Genomic DNA, 18,445 nt, shown 5'->3' with positions numbered 1-18,445 from the left:
ACTTGAAGGCTGCATCACAAAGTACAAACAACCTTCAAAAGGTTTTCTGTCTTTTCCTTCCCTGCTGCCTTATGGGATTGTGTAGTGGTAGCAAGTTGTTTCTCAAAGATAAAAAGTCATTAAGTTAGAAAAAATGATGAGCTGAGTGTTTTTACCCAGAGCAGCATAAGAAACTTTAAAATTTAGGTTTAAACTTAGGATAACACTTTTCAGAATTGTTGTGTGGACTTCTAAGAAAAGCAGGGGCTTTTCATCCCTGTGCTAATGCAAACTGGCAGCCCCGGGCTCCCCCAGTTAAAAGGGTTGCTCCATGTCAAACAGAAAATTCCTCCTTCGAATTCCACTTGCCTTCTGTACTTCCCTCTCACCTGAGAGAGCTTTTGGGAACACTGTTGGAGGTTTCAGGGTGAGTTCTCTTGCCTGTTTCCAAGGAGAGGGATAGGGTTCCTTACAGACATTCCCAACACCATGTGTGAAATTCCTGGAGATCTGCAGCAACCTTGAGTCAGTTCCTTGGTTTATAAGATGATGAGGCATGTTTTAAAATGGAGATAATACACTGGCATGCAAGTATCAAAATTTAGGATAACTAGAGAGGGTTTCTCTCTCTGGTTTTGGTCTGTACAGTGAAGCACAGTGGTTTCCATTCTTTATAAAGATATTTAAGTGAGGGAGAGGCATTAATTGCCTGGAATTATCAACTCTGGCAAAATTGGGATACATCCAGTGTTAATGGCTATTTCCTATGCATTGCAAGTGGAAATTGAGTATTTCCCAGTGATTTAGGAACAGCATCATTGGGTAGGAAAGCTTAAATCTGCATCACATGCCTTAAGAGGAAGTAAAGAGTTCCTCCACACATAGATACCCCAAGTAACAGGAGGAAATGTAAAATGTATTCTTGTTTTTCCTGGCCTTTCTGCTTCTAGCTGGGGAATGCAGAGGGGATGAGAAGCTAGAGCCACTGATTGCTTTTAAGTGCAACCGAATCTTAGTTTGAAACTTGAGAAAGAGTTTTCAGCATTGGGGTGTCCCTTCAGGCCAATCAAAAATTACTGGAAGGACTAAAATTCCACGTCCTTACAGTTATATCCTGTTAAGGGCAGTGTATTAAGTGACACTTCAGTCTCACTGGTTGTCATCCTGAGTATCTCTGAATAGATATCCCTGAAATAGCAGGATTCCCAGAGTGGTAGCCTCCTTGTTATGCAAAAAACCCCAACCTTAAAGGTAAGAAGAAAGCATACTTGATTTGCATGCCAAATATATGTACGCAAAAAGAAACAGCTCATATTACTTCTTTTTCTTTATTGTTTTATTTGCCTATATCTTGAATGTGTTCTAAAAATAATTCGTAAGTGCAAAGATATCTGTTACATTGAGAAACAAATGATGGCAAATTGTGGAACAGGTTAGTAGGTGGTGATTCATTAATATCTTTTTGATAATAGGGCTTGTACTTAACTGCCTGCTCCCACAGAATTGCTGATCTTCAGTCTTTCAACAGAATACAAGCAACTAGAAAAATTGATTAAAAAATAGGATATGAGGAGAAAGTGCCTCAACAACACTAATGTTGACTTAAATGGAATTCAGTTGATTAAGGGGATCTGATTCAGAAAAACAAGGTTCAGTGAAGCAAAGCAGTATTCAAAAGGCAGGTCTGGGGCACAATTCCTGAATAGGGATAACAGAATGGATCAGGTAAATGATTTTAAAATGTGGAGCTTATGGGTAAAGTGTGTGGTGTAGATAAACTGGAAAATTGAAATATTGCTGAGCTGATTTCAATGTTACTTATCACAACGGGATTTTAAACAGTGTCAGGTGTACTTTGATAGAGCTTGTGGTGCCTTTGATCCCAACAGCTTGTGTGTTTTCGTACTCATAGAAGTTGAAACTGTTTTTATAGCAACATCTAAAGTCGGATTTCAAGATAAGTTTTATCAATACGGTTCCTTTACATTTATTTAGTCTAAGCTAAATGCAGACTTTGCTCTAAAAATGCGTTATCCTTTAGTGCCAGTAAAACACTTCAGTCTTGAGAGTTCTGACAAAGAGAACATCTGATGAAATTGAAAACCATATTATTTACTTCTGCATGCATTTTTCTAAATAAAATGATTCGCTTTTTCTTACATGGAAGAAGTGGCTTTGTGATATGCACACAAAAGAAGTTCTGTGCTGTTTGTGTGAATGAAAGTATATGTAATACATCCAATTTATAATGGAATCCAACAGGAACAGGTTGTACCATTCTCTCGGTCCGGGGACAAGAGTGTCACGAAATGGCCATCGAGGCCACATGAAGGCCAGCAGGTACAATCCCACTGCACACAGAGGTGTCAAACCTTCCCTCTGCTGTTGGTGATTTGGTTTGGTTTAATAATTAAGTGGGTGTTTTCTGATGTTACCTTTCTAACTTGTGTGTCAAAATAAAGGTAGAGACCTTTTTCTTCAGACTTAAAACTTTTCCCTTCGATGACTTACTCTATATCTGCATAAGGACTGTTCATTCCAGTCTGCAAATCCAAATTCTGAACCATTTCTGTCAAGGCTTAAAGATATTTTGCCAGGGTGGCTTTTGACCTGCCTGCCACTTGGAGCAGTGCTGGTAGTTCTCATGGGGAAACGAAGCTGCTCCTGGTGCTAATGGATGGCATTCCAGATGTTTTCTTTGCTGGCAGTTCTGTACTGAATTTCTTTGCTCCTCTTCCCTGAAATCAGAGAGGCTCCTAAAATGAGTAACACATTCAAAGTGCCCCCAGTTTAATATATGTAATATCTGCAAGCTGACAGAGTAACATAACTGATTATTCTGATTCCTCATGGATACAGAGTCTGTCTCCAGCTGTGTCACTGTAGTTGGGAACGAAATTTCCATTAACTGTGAAACCTCTGTCATGTTAAGAAGCAAGCGTTGTGTCACTGAATTAAACCCATGTTCACATCTGTCAGTGTCCAAAATTTTCTCCATAACATCATCATCAGTAGATGCTGCAGTGAAAGTGTTTGCCACATTTCCAGTTTACTTTGGACACAGGATGGATGAAACAGCAATCCTGGCTTCCTGCACAATGATTTTCGGGTGCTGTGCAATCTCTTGGCTTTTCTAGAAAGCTGCTGGGTTCAGCACTTTAGTCACGTGCTCTGATTGATATTTACTGAAATGATTCCTGGTGTAACTTTTCTCTGACTGGAAATGTCTCTGAAGCCAGTCAGCTTTTTAATTTTAATCAAGCTCAGTTTCTTTCCTCAGTGCTGTACCTGGCCTTTGTTTCAGCCCATTGCTCTCCAGTCCTTCGTAGGGCAGATGATCAGTAGAGCACCAGTTGCATTAAAACACCTTAAAGCTGTGGTTTGGGTTTCTACTCTTTATTCCTGCTCCTGCCCACTCTCCTTGCTTTCAGATAATTTAAGGATTGTGCATGTTTGAGCTGTGCTTTGGTTTTGATGTGCTAATGGTTCTGGTGTTTCTAACCAAAAAATGGTCACATCTTTCCTGCGAGGGCTGAAGGAGAGGTTTAACATGTACAGCAACTAGTACCAATGTACTTCAAACATTTGCTTTTTAAAATTAATTGTTCTTGTCTTTCAGTCGTGTTTTAATTTTTTAATTAAGGATTACCTGCTTGGCTAATTAATTTTTCTGATCACTTTTGCTTGCGAGTGTTAATTCCACAACAGCAATTCCTTGTAACAGCCAAAGTCTTTTTCCACAATGAAGTTAAATAGAAAGTTGACATTTTCAAATTACAATCAAGGTACTTGCATTAGGTTTTGGTAATGGTTGGAAAATTACTTTAGGAAAATATTTTTTCACACAACTCTTCACATGCTCCTTTCAGCTCCCTAGAATCTGAAGATTTGGCTGTTCATTTGTATCCAGGAGCAGTTACTATTCAAGGTGTTCTCAGGAGGAAGACTTTGTTGAAAGAAGGCAAAAAACCTACAGTAAGATTTTTTTTTAATAAATTTATTTTCTCACCTTCTTCCTGTGCCCAGTTATAAATACAGCAAAATGGCCATTGGGCAACTTGTTCAAGTGTCTGAGATCTCCTCTGCCTTACTGATTAAGATGTAGGGTCACTGCCAGAGTTTTCATTCTTCTGTTTGGTGCGTTTATTCAGTTTGTAAGGTTATACACAATCTAGGAAGTAGAAGAGAGGGGGATGCTGCATAAAATTTTCTACAATTACTGATGACTTTAAAATGGAGAGAAACATGTTTTGTATTCCTTAACAGTAGGTAAATCCCAGCCATCTATCAATAGATGATAACCCTTAGTATTTGCATTGCAAATACTTGGTGATAAATTATAAATCAAAATACACGTTCAGGACAATGGGGGATACCTTATGGCAGCACCTAAGATGGAAAAGGAAAGGGACTCTGCCTCCACAAAGTGTTCTGTAGGGATTGCAGGAAGTACGGAGCAAGATGCAGAACGTTTTTCTCAGATTAGAGAGGAAAGGCACATGTTCTTTCTGCTTTCTGGAGTTTTCATGCATTCATAGGCCTGCATGAATAACAAACAGCAGCTTTGGAAACATGGCTGATGCTTGGCTGGGCAGTCAGTGATCTCATGTTCTTGCAGGATGGTGCCTCCTCTTTCACAGCTCAGTGTTACGAAGCATTTCACTTATCCATTACTCTTATGGGTTTGTTTGTTTGTTTGTTTGTTTGTTTGTTTGTTTGTTTGTTTTTTCTCTCCAGGTAGCATCTTGGACAAAATACTGGGTCGCGCTGTGTGGAACCCAACTCTTCTACTACGCTGCAAAATCCCTGAAGGCTACAGAGAGAAAACATGTATGTAAACCAGGCATGTTCCAGAATCACCTGCCAAAACTAAAATGGGATTTCCTGATGTAAACACGGAGAGTAGCTCAGGCCTTGCCTGATTTCTAGTCCGCAGTATCCTGTCTCCCAGTCAGTCATTCACCTCATATGGATAAACCCCAGGGAAATATCGTTTACATTTGTATGCTACACCAAGAACATCTGCTTTGCATCTGCCATGTGTCTCTGACTTTGCTGGTCTTTTAGGAAAGGAGCTGTGTCATTGGTCTGTCCATTCTCTAAGGCAGAAGTTCTGTCTTTGGATGATTTGAGTCTTGCAGTAGGTTAAGTCCAAACAAGCACTGATGTGGAAAATTTGAGCACTCACAAGATACAACAATTAAACATGTACTAATCTCAGCTATATGGTAAAATTAGACCATTTTTCTGTATAATCCTGCAACCCATTAACTGCAGTGGAGTACCAAACACTTCATCTGCTCAGCAGTGAGCTGTGATGTCACATGATACTGGGGTTCCTTTTATTTGCTGCAGCTTGGTCTGAAAGAAGCTGGGAATGCTTTGCTTATGTGGGGAAGGAGCAAGAGGATTTTCTGTACCCATCCCACAGGTGTTAAAATATACATTGTTCCTGTTTGATGTCCCTGGTTAATTGTAATGCTTCTCTTAAGAAACTGGGTCAAATCTGAGATACTTGAGTCTGAGTTCATTCACTACTCAGAATCATTACTTGGTTGCCTTGGCAGGTGTTTCAGGTTAATTTATGACAACTGCCACTGTAGAACATTTGCTTTGCATAAAGCTTATGGAATTTTGCAAACTGAGTTGTGCTTTTGGAGTCCTTTAAAGGGGGCTTTCTCTTTGGTACAAAATACTGTTTTCTTGTCCTGGCATTTTTATGTGCAGAGGGTAGAGACTTGAAGCTTAACATTTCCGGTTCGCAGGCTCCTGAACATTTGAAGTTGCTGTGTGGAAAGTTTGTGTATAAAGTTCTCTTAATCTTAGAGATTATTTCCCACTTCCATTTGGAGGTTCATTAGGAAACAATATTCTAATACTCAAAGTAGCTAATAAAAGCTAATTGTTTTCAGAACTATTGATGTGGTTTCTTAGTCATCCACCCCTACTAGCTTTGCTTAGGTAAGATTGAAACTGATCCTACTTAATTTGTCTAGCCCAAGCTAAAGGTTTGTTACCCAATCCTTCTCTCTTCTGGGTGTCTTGGGAGAAGTGTGTGTATTTGGATGCGTTTGTTTCTGGCTTCAGTGAAAACTTTAGGGAAGGATTCCACCTCATTAAAAGGAAAGAGCAGACTTGTAAGCTATTATGAGTAGAAATGCAAAGTATTAAAAAAAAAGAAGGAACCAGGAGAGAACTTGTGCTGGCATTATGTCACTCACAGCTAGTTGCCTGTTTTTTCTGGAAACATTGAGAAATGGAAAAGAAATTTTTGTGGTAATGTCAGACTTTGTGTTCCTGTTACTGCTGCGATTCCTTCAGGCTTTGTGCCAAAATTGCATTTTGTTTTCTTTTAGGAGTAGAATATGTATTTGTAAGTCTCCCTGGTTCACTGTTCTTTACAAAATTATGGAGGACTTTACCAGACTTGTGTCTATTCATTCAGAAGCTTTTTCACTCTTCTGTGTTAGCATTTTAATGCAATCCAAATTGCATGCAGGTTTAGAGAACTTGAAAGAATGACTCAGCAAGGAGTTAAATTGATTGGAAATTAAGTACATGGAATTCACATTGTTTACATGTTTCCTTCAGAATAACAATTTCAATAATTTAAGTAGTCTTGCCCTTTCTTTAGCAAATCAAGGAAAAAGGTGAATAGTCTGCTACCTGGTCCTTCTGAGTCTCTGTTCCTGCCAGAGTCTTTACTTTGCCTAGAAATAACAGTCACATCTATTTAGAATGCTCTTTCAGAGATTATATTCTGAACTTCTTGAATTGACTTCTGATATTCCCCAAGTCACTGATACGTTGTGACACCTACAACATCTAAACTGCTGGTGAACAGAGGCTTAAGAAGCCAAAATCTGTCTCACACGCTTGTGGGCTCGTGTTTCTTTGTCCAAGGATGTGCCAGCAAACCAATGAGGAAGTTTGCAGAGAGGGATGAGGAGGTATTGGAGTCCAGGGCGCTTGCAGGATTTCCCATTAGGAGCCCACCAGCTTTGTGGCTTGCAGATACTGAGAGGAGTTTGAGCAAGGAAATGCCCAGGAAAAGGAGGAAGAGGAGTGGTAGTTAAAAGCAATGACTGCTGAAGAACATTAATTTTTTTTCAATAGTTGGCTCTATGAAGTTGGACTGAACTGTCCAGCACAACCTTGGATTTGGGTGTACACAGCTCATGTCTTGCTTTCAGCTTTTTAGGGCAGCAAAAAGGCTGTCCTAGGCTGTTCTGTTTAGGCTCTGTTCTGTTTGTGGATGCCAAGCCTTTTGTGGAGCTCAGTCTCTCATTTGGTTTCCCAGGTGCAGTTCAGGTTAATCTATTGTAATAACTATTTATTACAGTTTGGGTTGTCTTTTATTTAAACAAATAGTTTGCAGTGTTATTTGTTTAAATAATTATTTAAACAGATAGTCACAGCGAACCTCTGCTTCAGAGGTTGTTACAACACAGAGCATGACCTTTATGTTGAAATTAGGGTGGAAAACCTGATAACTGCTGTTGAGGTTGAGGGATTGGTTGAGGGATTCCAGTTTATGAAACAGGCTAATAATAGGTGGTCAGTAACGTGTTCAGCTGCTCTGCCTGTGTTGTACTTTGAGCCTGGCTATTGATGGCTTAGGTTTCCATCCATTTCACTACAGAATTATTGTACAGAGACTCAGCTTTGGTTCTGGAGCCTGTGGAGATGACTTATCAAGGGTCATGCTTCAGTTCACGTTTGGTTGCATTTTCAGGAGAAGTTAATCAGGAGAGAATGAGCTGCAGATGGTCAATCATCCCTAGATAGCTAGAGCATGAGTAAATGCTCCAGATACTTTCCAGTGATATTCCCAAGAGGTTCACTCTGCAAAATGAAGAGACCCAAGGCTAGATTTAGGCTTTGGGGTTTTTTACTTCCCAGATAAAAAAGATGATGCCATCCACTTTGAAGCAGGTTTCATTTTCAAAGATTGATACATTGGAGATTTACCTCAGCAAAATATTCCAAGCATCTTCTGGAGCCATTTAAACATCTGTCTTTTCTGCTTCCTTTCTCAAGCCCTCTGTGACATGGAAAGGAACGCTGGCAACAAAAGAGTCAGTCTGCTATATAAAGTTTCCTGGCTGGAGCTCTCATGGTAAACGTGTCTTGATTACAGGCATGCTTTTGACCATTCTGCTGCTGCAATTGCTCCAGGCAGCTTGGAATGCGCCGACACTCAAAGCTCTTCCAGGCTTATAATAGCCAGCCTCTTTGGAAAATTACCTCATAAAAATCCCAGAGTAATTTCAGCGAAAGGGGCAAGAAATCCTCTCCTTTTAAGACACAGACAAGCCAGCTCTTCTCCTGCCTGTGGTCAAAGGCCAAGGAGTGCATCCAGTATTGTGTGCTGCGTCTCCTAAGCATGACAGCACAAAATTAGCATTGAGTTTAAATAGTGAACAGGTTTCAGTTATTACTACAGTAATGGAGAATTGTCTATAAATGAGCACGTGAACTTGAGAGCCCAGAGGTGTAGTACAGCACAATCTGACAGGAATGTTTGCACAATAGTTTTATCTTGTATGCTGAAATGGAACTGCCAGAGAAGCCTCTGTGAAAACTGGAGCATTTGTGCACATTTAGAAAAGGGCTACAGTAAGAATGGCCACTTGAAGACTTTTAGACTTAAAATAAGCACCCTGAAAAATGTGAAGACACTTCATAGTGATTTGACTGAGAGCCTTGCTGACTTCTGTGACAACATAGCACGCACCAGAGATTTTTGTGTTTGTGGGTACTTGGAAACAGCAGAGACTTTATATGCTTCATGCTTGAGCACAAACTCCAGTTAGTTCTAAGCCTTCCAGTGCATGTTATAATCAAAATTAGATTGATTTATTTGTAATCTAGAAAACTCGGTACTTGTGGCTCAAGCACTTTCACTGAAATACCCTGATGAAGAATGCTGTCATTCTGGGAAGGATGTTCAGGCACCAAGAAAATTATTTGAGTATTACAAAGCTGGAGATGTGGAGGAGGAGATTTGTAGGTGCCAAAATGTTGTAGTGAGAAGTCTGTTCACAGATTAATTCAGAGTTTTTGATTCAAAGATTTACTTATAAAAGCCTTTGAGCTCAGAAGAAAAACAACAACAGCAAAAATCAATTATGTAAAGTCTAGTGCCAGAGCTGTGCAGTTTTCCATGTGTATAATAAGAGTCATTCCAGTGGCCTACATTACAAAAAGCAAATAGGAACCAGGAACATTAAATTACAATGAAGCTTTCATTCCCTTCATGTTAACAAAGCAGACTTGCTGTTAGCAAGGCTCTGTGCATCAGCAGAGAATGAGCTGCCCTGGGGGACTGTGTAAACATGGAATACAAATCCAGCTGAGCACAGGGATGGAAGGCTGACATGTGTTTCAAGCGATGACGGATTGATGCTGGCAGGAAACACTTTCCTTGTGTGGAACTTTTCATTTTATGGAGAAGCACCATGATTAACTGATGGGTTTGAGTGAAACGAGAAGGCAAAGAGCTCGAGCAGTTTGGATTGCATGGCAGTGTCACATATTGGATACCTGTTGGGATATACAGCTAAGATAGGAAAGCCCCATGTGTTGTTTCCATGAAACTCTAGAAGTAAGTGTTGTTCAAGGGGTACATTTTGGTTTGTAATCCATCAAAACTGCTTTGTGACTCAAATTTCCATCTTTGTGAAAAGGACCTATTAATGCTTTAGGACTACTTGGAAGTTTGCATTTTGCAGGTCTCTTCTAAGTGTTAAGTTGTGTCATCATACTTTTTGAGGCAGTGTTGTCAGGGAGTCCATAACAAATCCTTTATATACACTTCCTTTTTTCTAAAGAACTCATGAGCTATTTCCATTATTCCCTTTCATTGTCTTTACTACTTCTTTCAGATAAAATGCCTTCATTTTCACTACAGACTAACATTACTTGCTGCCTTCTCAAAGAAAGTTCTGTGTCTGTTTGAAAAGGAGTTACAGCCCTCACTGCAATGAAATCTTACCTGTTAGAGCTTTATCATTTACCTCCTCCTCTTTTGAGGCTTTACCACATCTGTGCACCTCTGTGAGTTACGTAACTTTAACGTGTGTGTATACAAAGAGCCTGGACTCAAACTATTTTGAACTTAGTCTAAATGCTTTTGCTTTCAGCTCCTGGTCTAACATTTGTTCGGTCCAAGTTCTAATGAATTTTAAACTAGGGTTTAAAATGTAGCCAGTTGTGCAAGTCCCAGACAGATAAACTTACCTGGACAATGGCTTCAAATTGACAAAAGACAGGGTTAGATGGGATGTTAGGGAGAAATTCCTCCCTGTGAGAGAGGTAAGGCCCTGGCACAGGGTGCCCAGAGAAGCTGTGGCTGCCCCATCCCTGGAAGTGTTCAACGTCAGACTGGATGGGGCTTGGAGCAGCCTGATCTAGAAGAAAGTGTCCCTGCCTGTCACAGAGGGATTGAATGAGATGATGTTTAATGTCCCTTCCAACCCAAAACATTCTGGGATTTCATGATTATTCTGTGACCTTCCAGGTCTTCAGTTAATTTGTGGCATAGAGAAGAATAACTGACATTAGACTTGCAGTGGAATTTTATTTATAAACCGACTGTATTCCCATGCAGAGAACATTCTTATAAACTCTTACTTTGCTCATGATACTTTCAAACTTATTACCATTAACTCTTTCCTTGGTTGAACCAGAGTCCAGGATTGTAATGCTAAAGCAATAGTTCTAAATGAAACAAAGTAACTTGATGCTTAATGTTGTGCATCTGCCTTGTGGCATTAGCATGAAGAATAAAAGTATTCTGGAACTGTAGAATAATTGGAATGACTTAAAGCCAAAACCATCTCAAGGATGTTTTATTGTTTCCAATAATGTAATTAAAGAGACATCAAAATTGTTGTGCTAATAAAGAGGTTGGAATGGGGATTCATAGGATAGGAGGAAGATGCATCTGATGAGGATGAGCATATTCCAGAATCAGGCTTTCTGGGCAGAGAAGTGAGGTAAAGCACTGCAGAGGGTGAGAGTACAGGGATTGATGGAGAAGTCTCTGTTGAACCCAAGAACATGGGAAGAGGAGACCTGGCAGCCGAAGACATGAGAGGAACTGAATGAATGAGAAGCTGGGGTGTGGATGGGACTGCCTGAAAAAGCAAGGAGAAGTGAATTGGGTGGGTCTACTAATAGGTTAAAAAGAAGGCCAAGGAGAAAGGAAGGTTATTGTTCAGAGATAAGTTGGATTGAATGGGTGGGTAGAGCCTGGAACTGAGAGAAGCATGAAAAGATAAAAATAATACTGTGGCCAGGTGAATGAAATACAGTGGGGCCAAGGAGCTGTCAGGAGAGGGACTGGTGTAGCAGACAAGTGTTGTGCTTAGGCCTAAGTTACCTGTCAATCATGAATAACACCTGGAACAGGAAAACACCATCACTTTCAACATCTTGTTGATAAACGAGCATGACTGCCCATTTCTGGGCACTTGTTTATTGAATTTACATCCTCTCTTGATCCATTTATTTCATCAGGTCATCATATTTAATTACACAGTTGTGTTATCTTGTCCCCAGGACTCATGTTATGTGTAATTACAGAGTACTATAATAATTACTGCATGCTAACTGTGAATAGTTATAACACAGGCAAATTCAGTTCTTAAACAGTGGAGGGAATACTTTTGCATTTATTAATACACTTTGAACTATACTGTACATTCAAGTATGCACTAATGCGATGAGGGATGCTGCTGTAATCATGCAGTACAGATTAGATGTCTGACAATCTTCCACAGACTGTGAAATTCCTTTTCATTTGTTTGGAATATCAGTCATTGTCTTAAATTCTGTTTTCACTAATTTCATACAGCCTTTTTTAGTTTTCTTAAATTTGCTTCATTTGAAGTTAGCCTGTCTTTAACAGTGGCACTGAGAGGAACTGCCCTGCTGGGTACTTGTTCTGTGCAGATCTCCTGTTTTGATTCCAGGTCAAATCTTGTTTGTATTTCCAGTTCAAATCCACGCCGAGTAAGAGCGTCTCAGTGGTGGGCTGGATGGTGATGATGGCAGATGACCCTGAGCATCCAGATCTCTTCTTATTGACTGATTCTGAGAAGGGTAAGCAGTGCACTGATTCCCAGAATAAACATTTTCTTTGCTGAGCTCATTTGTCACCAGCTAAACGAGCAAGTGAAAAGTGACATCCTTCCAGTTTCAGCTGCTCTCCAACATGTCATCTTTGCCTTTGGAATGCTCTGGGAACAATAACCCATGGAGAATGCTTAGAGTCTTCACTGAGTTGTAAGAACTCTCTGAACTCTTAACAACCCCAGATGTGATTTTAATTGGAAGTATTCATCTGTATTCCTTTAAACCATATTTAGAACACTTCGAGGCATTTTCACATGTAACAAAAAAAAGATTCAGCTAACACTGGGTGATTGAGCAGTCCCTTCTCTCCAAATGAAAACCAAAACACAACCATCTGTTCAAATGTAGTGCTACAACTAGGAAAAAGCCCTCAGAGATCTTAATTGTTATGTGTAGAAGCCTGTGGATGTCCATTACTCCAACACAGTGCCTGCTTTCAGCTCTAACTCTGAAGAAAATGTTGCTTTTCCATAGCACTTCAAACTGTGCAGAAAGAACATTATTAGAAGTTCTGATAAAGGAGCTTAAAATCATTTATTACTTTGTCTGCTTCAAGTCTCAGTACATTCTATTTCCAAACATCTCTCCTAGCACCAATGATATAAGGTATAAATTGTGAGTGCTTGTCAGTTTAAACTCTGTAACAGCAATCTGAAATGTTTTTGTAACACTTGACCTTCCTGGGCCCAAACAAGCACTGTGTAACTCCAGCCACTGAAAATACTGGTCTGAAATGTATCAATACATTTAGAAGTGATTTTCAGATACTTTCAAATGTAGCTTTCCAGGGTGCATTTCAGTGATATGTTGCACTTCATTTAAAAAAAATAACGATATTGTAAACAAATTGCAGTAATGGCAGTGAATAAAATCACTTTTGTTTTGAGGGATGTTTTGTCCTTTCCTAGTTGACACAGACATTAGCTGAAATGTAGAATGCTGAAAAAGGAAGAGAGGCAAACTGAAACTTCTCTTCAATAGGTCAAGCAATTGCACCTACTCCAGACAAAGTGTAAAGTTATATGGACCATCTATTAGTAAATCTTCTCATAATATTTCTATATAGAGGTACTTGAATACGGGTAGGATTTAAGTGTTTAAAAAGGAGCACTGTTTATGTTTCTTCATCAGTTTTTTTTTTCCTCTTTCTTAGGAAATTCATATAAATTTCAAGCTGGAAACAGAATGAACGCAATGCTCTGGTTTAAACACCTGAGTGCTGCGTGCCAAAGCAACAGACAACAGGTGAGAGCAAGACAATGGAAAGGAACGAGCCTTTGAAAGCTCAGAACCGATGGATCTTCGAGCTGACCAAGCTGTCACTGAGGGCTTTGTGTGTTCCCCGAGCAGCCTCTCCACCCCTTTGATTTGATTTGATTTGATTTCCTGATTGATTTGCCTCAGATTTTCTGTTTGGCCCTTTGCAAACAAGTCCTCAGAGCTTCTGGGGTAATGAGGGAAGATTTGAGGCTACCTTGAGTCTAACTTGAAGCAGTTGGAGAAGTGTAGGGAATGCTCTAGAATGTCTGAGTGACAGTATTTTTGTCTTGCCCATTTGAAAAAGGCTATTACACAGTTACATAAAAAAGCTGTAAACTGCAGCATTCAATATCAGTTCCAGATAACTCTCCTGAAGTGCCTTTTTTCAGGTCATGGACATACATATTTTCTGCTGTGTATATATTTTGTATTCCTAAAATGTATAGAAGGTAGTTTAGTCCTTGGTTCGTTTTCCACTCTTTGAAAGCAAAAGTAGCATTTTCCATGGATCAAAAAGGAAGATAAGACTGCTCCAACCCCTATTAAATGCTGTTCTCATATAAATTCTTATTGACCTTTTTCATCAGCAAAATCCTTTGTAAGTTACTTTGTCTCCCTGAACTCCTCTTCACACATTTGTTTATGGACCTCCCAGAGTAGAAATCCTACTGAATTTCAAGGGGAAACAAAAAGGCTTTTCCAGGTCCTTCTGTGCCTTCTTGTTCAATTCTGCCTCTGAGAGAGATCTTAAGAAGTAAGGAGGGTTGCAGAAGCTCCTGTGAAGGTATTTGAGACAGTGTAAAGGAGAGAAACTGTGTTTCTGGTTGGAGAAAGTGGCAATGGTAGCAAATAGTGGCAAAGAATTTGCAAGTAAATGGTGAAAAACTGTCCTTTGAAGACTGCTCTGGTCCAGTAAGGGTTGGCAGTACTGTTTATTACTGTTAACACTGTAACTGCCTTAGAGAAATTGGATGCTTAAACATGTTTTCAATTGAATATAAACACTATAAACCTAGTCTGTTTAATAGTAGTAGCTGAATAATAGTAAGGACTATTTTAAAAGATGCCATCTGTGATCTTCCTGGCGCAGCTTTAGCCCAGTTGAGCATTCTTTCTTCTACAGGTAAATGGTAAATGCAAAGCAAAAGATGCTTGATTCATATCTGACCAAACTGACTATTTATTGACAGTCATCAGAAATGTGGTGGCTCTTTAATAACCTGATTAAATGAGAGGTGTTGCTGTCAGACAGATTCCTGATGGACAGAAAATGGGGATATAAACTAACGTATTGCAAACATTAGCTTTAATCTTCATGAAAGGGAGTGATATCTTCAGCAGGCATTCAGGTTTGCTATGGGAAAACAAGTGTTTATCCCTCATTTTTTTAAATTAATCTTAAAAAGAGTACATCAATCACTGATCTGTGTGCCCAGAATTTTCTAGCTGGGGCTCAGGTGAGAGGGTTTTCTTGTCTAGCAGAGCTGAGATTTATAATGTTAAGGTTGTTCTGCTGACAACTTAAATCTTAAATGTCATCAAAATTAGGAAGTTCTACAGCCATGTAAGAAAATTATAAACCTCACAGCAGTTTAATATTTTTATTATACCTGGGGTTTCTGCAGCTCTAAATATATTTTTACTGCTGGATAATAGTTGCATTCCTTCTCCCCTTTTTTGAAGACAGAATGATGTGCATTTCAAAAAGGTGTCTAGTCTGTGAAATAGTTGAATGCAAGTATAGCTACTACCTGAAGTAAATTCTTCTATCATTTATATTTTTCTTTTCAGGTCCCTGCCAACTTGATGACCTTTGAATAACAGGCAAATTCAAAACAATAAAAAAGGACAATTTGAACCATCTCATAATTGAGAACAAGGTCCTGATGAAAAACGTGCCAGCTGTATTCTGTGCCAGAACAGAACCTGTCAACTCAATCTCTGAACTCTGGAGCCCTGAACAAAACCACTAATGGTTGGGGAGTGGAGTCCCCCAAGTTAAAAATGGAGTTGCAACATGAATTGCCATGGACCATGCTTCGTTATGTTCTCAGAACTGACCTGTGGAAACCACTGCCTTAAAGAGTGAAAGGAAAAACAACATGAAACACCAAATAGTGTGTGTGAAACTTCTGGCGGTGCTGTGCTTGAGTTAAATAGATTGTAGCTAGTTTTGAGTTTCTTTAACTTTATACTAATTTTGAAAATAACTCACCTTTTTAGGCATTCTTAAGGAAACAGGTAAACTGGTATTTAAGAGTTGTATCAAAAGCTGTGTGTGAGCCAGGTGAAAGGTACTACATGTTCTGGAGGTGTTGTTTAGGCCATACCAGGAGTCCTGGAGGGGAGCTTGTCCCAGGCACACGTAGCCTGGAGCAGTGTTATTCCTCTCAGACCTACAAGTATAAGAAATGTAACACAACTGCACGTTCAGAGCAGCACTGAGCTTGCAAACCTTGGTCCTGTATGGGAGGCGGACTCCCACAGTGGCACAAAGGCTGAGCCAAAAATGGGTTTGGTACGTTTTGACCTAATTCCTGGTTAAAAACACGTGGTTTGGGCAGTCAGGGGGGTGTGTACGAGACAAAACTGAAAGCACTGTTGGGTCAGAACTGAATGGTTTTGTCCCATTTGTTTCTATGCCTGTGACTCTTCTACACAGGAAAGCTGAATGACAGCACCAACACCTGGGTACAGCTCACGGAGATGTTTGACTTTGGGTATCTGCTAATTATCAGTTAGGGACCACTGTTAGTGTGTGGTGTTTCATAATATCACTTCAGATGGACATTTTAAAAAGATAGAGGCACAATTTCAAGCTTTCATGTTCTCATTTGGCAATAATTGATTTTAGTATCTGTCTTGGTCAAAGTAGTTGACGTTGTGTGGTGTTGATAACATGGCCTAAAGCAGACCTTACATACAGAAGCTCTTTTGATCTTCAGGCAATTAACTAATTTATTAGAAGGTAGGATAACCTAAGGAGAGAAAAAGTGTGGGGCCATCAAAATTCCATCCTTGACAGGAATCATTCTTGGTCACTGAAATTACTCACAGAGAAAAACATAATGGTTGTAAAAAGGGAGCTGTGCTTTATGTGTGTGTTTGATGCTTAAGACTTTGATTCTTGCTTTATTGGGGTTTCCTTGACGTCACCTAGTTTCCTGGATGATTGGTCTGTCTTTAATCTTCAAAAATATGATCTATGTAAAGCAAGGAAACATTGTCCAAAATATGACTCTGATATTGGAACTTTGAAGTCTGTGAAAAAGTAGTAACTGTTCCATTGACATTGTGGTTTAGTGACCGTAAATGTGCTTGCAGATTCCACCATGAATTCTCCTTTTTACACAGAAACAAACTACATACCAGTCTGTTTCAGAGTTCTCTGACTATCTAATAAAGGTTTCTACTAGTAGTTGTTATTTTGAAAATGTATAGTTTGTTTATTGCATCTGAGTAGAAGCCTATAAATTCACATTTGAGGGTTTTTTTCCCAGAGTCAAATTAATCGCGTAATGGAAATGATTAATTTTTGATTTCTGGCAAGCAAAAGGAAGGGTAATCGAATCTCACAGTAAACAAAACAAAACAAAACCCCAACCACTTGGTGATGTAAAGGGTAATAGGGTGGTTTATGTTTCCAAGAATTGTTCTGAATTGGCTCTTGGTAGAAAGACAAACAGTAGAAGGATGCTTCTGTTGGAATTACACCACAAGGACTATGAGAATTTGGCCTCCCTTGCAGTTCTTTTGTTGCTTTTTTTTTTATATGGGGAACGAATAGCCTGTTCTGAAGTCATGAATTTTGGGAAGGGGTTTCTTGTGCTGAATCCCTCTGCAATTCACACATCTCCCAAGTTTACCCTCCTTGGGTGTATGGTAAAGAGAACATCCTCACAGCCAGCAGTGTTACTTAGTAGACTTTGCACAACTTGAGTTTGGTTTTTTTCCGTTTTAAAACTTATTTAATGTGTGTTTCTTCTCAGTGACTAAGTGTTTGTTTGGGGTTTTTTTAACAATTTGTGCCCTTTTTTTAAGCGTTGTGGATAATAATAGCCTGTGGATTTTGGATTTTGAAATAAGCTATTCTAGGTTCATTGTAGCATAACTGTATCTGTTCCTTTGGTAGTGAAAGGAAACATGCAACTGGGAGCCACAGCCTGACAGCCCACAGCTTTGCTAAGGACAGAGCCAGGTCAGGACGTGTCATTTATTACTGGATTTTTGCATTTTTCCAGCTGTTTTGAGTTAGGTTTTTATGGTAGGAGGATTGTGGGGAAAACAATTCACAAATTATTCATTAATGAATTGCTGCTGTTACCAGCTTTCATTCTCCTTAGGCCTCCTACTCTTCCTTGTTTTCTGCCCTCAGATCTGCTAGGGTTTTGTGGGAGAGGTTGAATATTGTGGGAGGAGTTTCTTAAAATGTGTAGCCAGAATAACTGGAGTGAGTAATGACAACACAGGAAGTATTTTTGGCACGTGTTACAGTGAGTAGTTCAATACTTTCTCGTTGTTTATGGCCACGTAGTCCTACAGGGCAACACACAGACACTGACACAAACACTGACATTTCTAGAGCTGGAGATAAACGGTGCTCAGAAAGAGGTGCTGGGTTTGTTCCCTCAGGGAAAGCTGCCTCATGGAAAGTCTCAGACAAGTCAAATGACACACTGTGAAGAATGTACTAATGTTTTTGTTTTGTTTTGTTTTGTTTTTTTTTTTTTTTTAAAAAATGGAGTTTAAAAAGTTAAATAACTGAAACTCTTGCTGAGTGAACAAGGAGAGCAGCAAGCTTATGGTATTCAGGTAAGGCTGTCATCCAGATTGCTTCAAACAGTTGGCAGTTTCTCTTTGATTTTCGTTTTTAATATGTTCCTCTAATTATTTATCTTGTTAATAACTGCTGAACCACTTCAGCTAATATTTTTCACGTTATCCCTTAATGTTTTGATTTTGAAACTAAAGATGCCCCTTGCAATTCCTTGTTTAGGCTGCATTAGAGCAAAAATTATTTAGAGTAGCTCTTCTAGCAAGACTTCAAATATGAATAATAATTATC

At 39.3% G+C, this 18,445-nt stretch overlaps 1 protein-coding gene across 5 annotated transcripts in view; it reads left to right on the top strand.

The window, feature by feature from the left end:
- Window positions 1–16,798, top strand: part of RALGPS2 (Ral GEF with PH domain and SH3 binding motif 2) — a 109,949-nt gene extending 93,151 nt beyond the window's left edge. For 4 of the 5 annotated variants that reach the window (XM_066192153.1, XM_066192155.1, XM_066192152.1 and 1 more), the window contains 6 exons: window positions 2,242–2,319; window positions 3,849–3,954; window positions 4,717–4,809; window positions 11,982–12,087; window positions 13,274–13,365; window positions 15,172–16,798. In XM_066192153.1, the coding sequence (XP_066048250.1) occupies window positions 2,242–2,319; window positions 3,849–3,954; window positions 4,717–4,809; window positions 11,982–12,087; window positions 13,274–13,365; window positions 15,172–15,201 (505 nt within the window). In that variant the 3' untranslated portion in view covers window positions 15,202–16,798. The remainder of the gene's footprint in view (window positions 1–2,241; window positions 2,320–3,848; window positions 3,955–4,716; window positions 4,810–11,981; window positions 12,088–13,273; window positions 13,366–15,171) is intronic. The other variant, XM_066192156.1, reaches the window with a different exon arrangement.
- The last annotated feature ends 1,647 nt before the right edge of the window (window positions 16,799–18,445 follow it).

This window comes from Chamaea fasciata, unplaced genomic scaffold, assembly GCF_029207755.1.
Source record: "Chamaea fasciata isolate MVZ Bird 193981 ecotype frontalis unplaced genomic scaffold, bChaFas1.0.hap1 SCAF_10, whole genome shotgun sequence".
NCBI lineage: Eukaryota > Metazoa > Chordata > Aves > Passeriformes > Sylviidae > Chamaea > Chamaea fasciata.
This window is presented reverse-complemented; position numbering and strand designations above follow the sequence as displayed.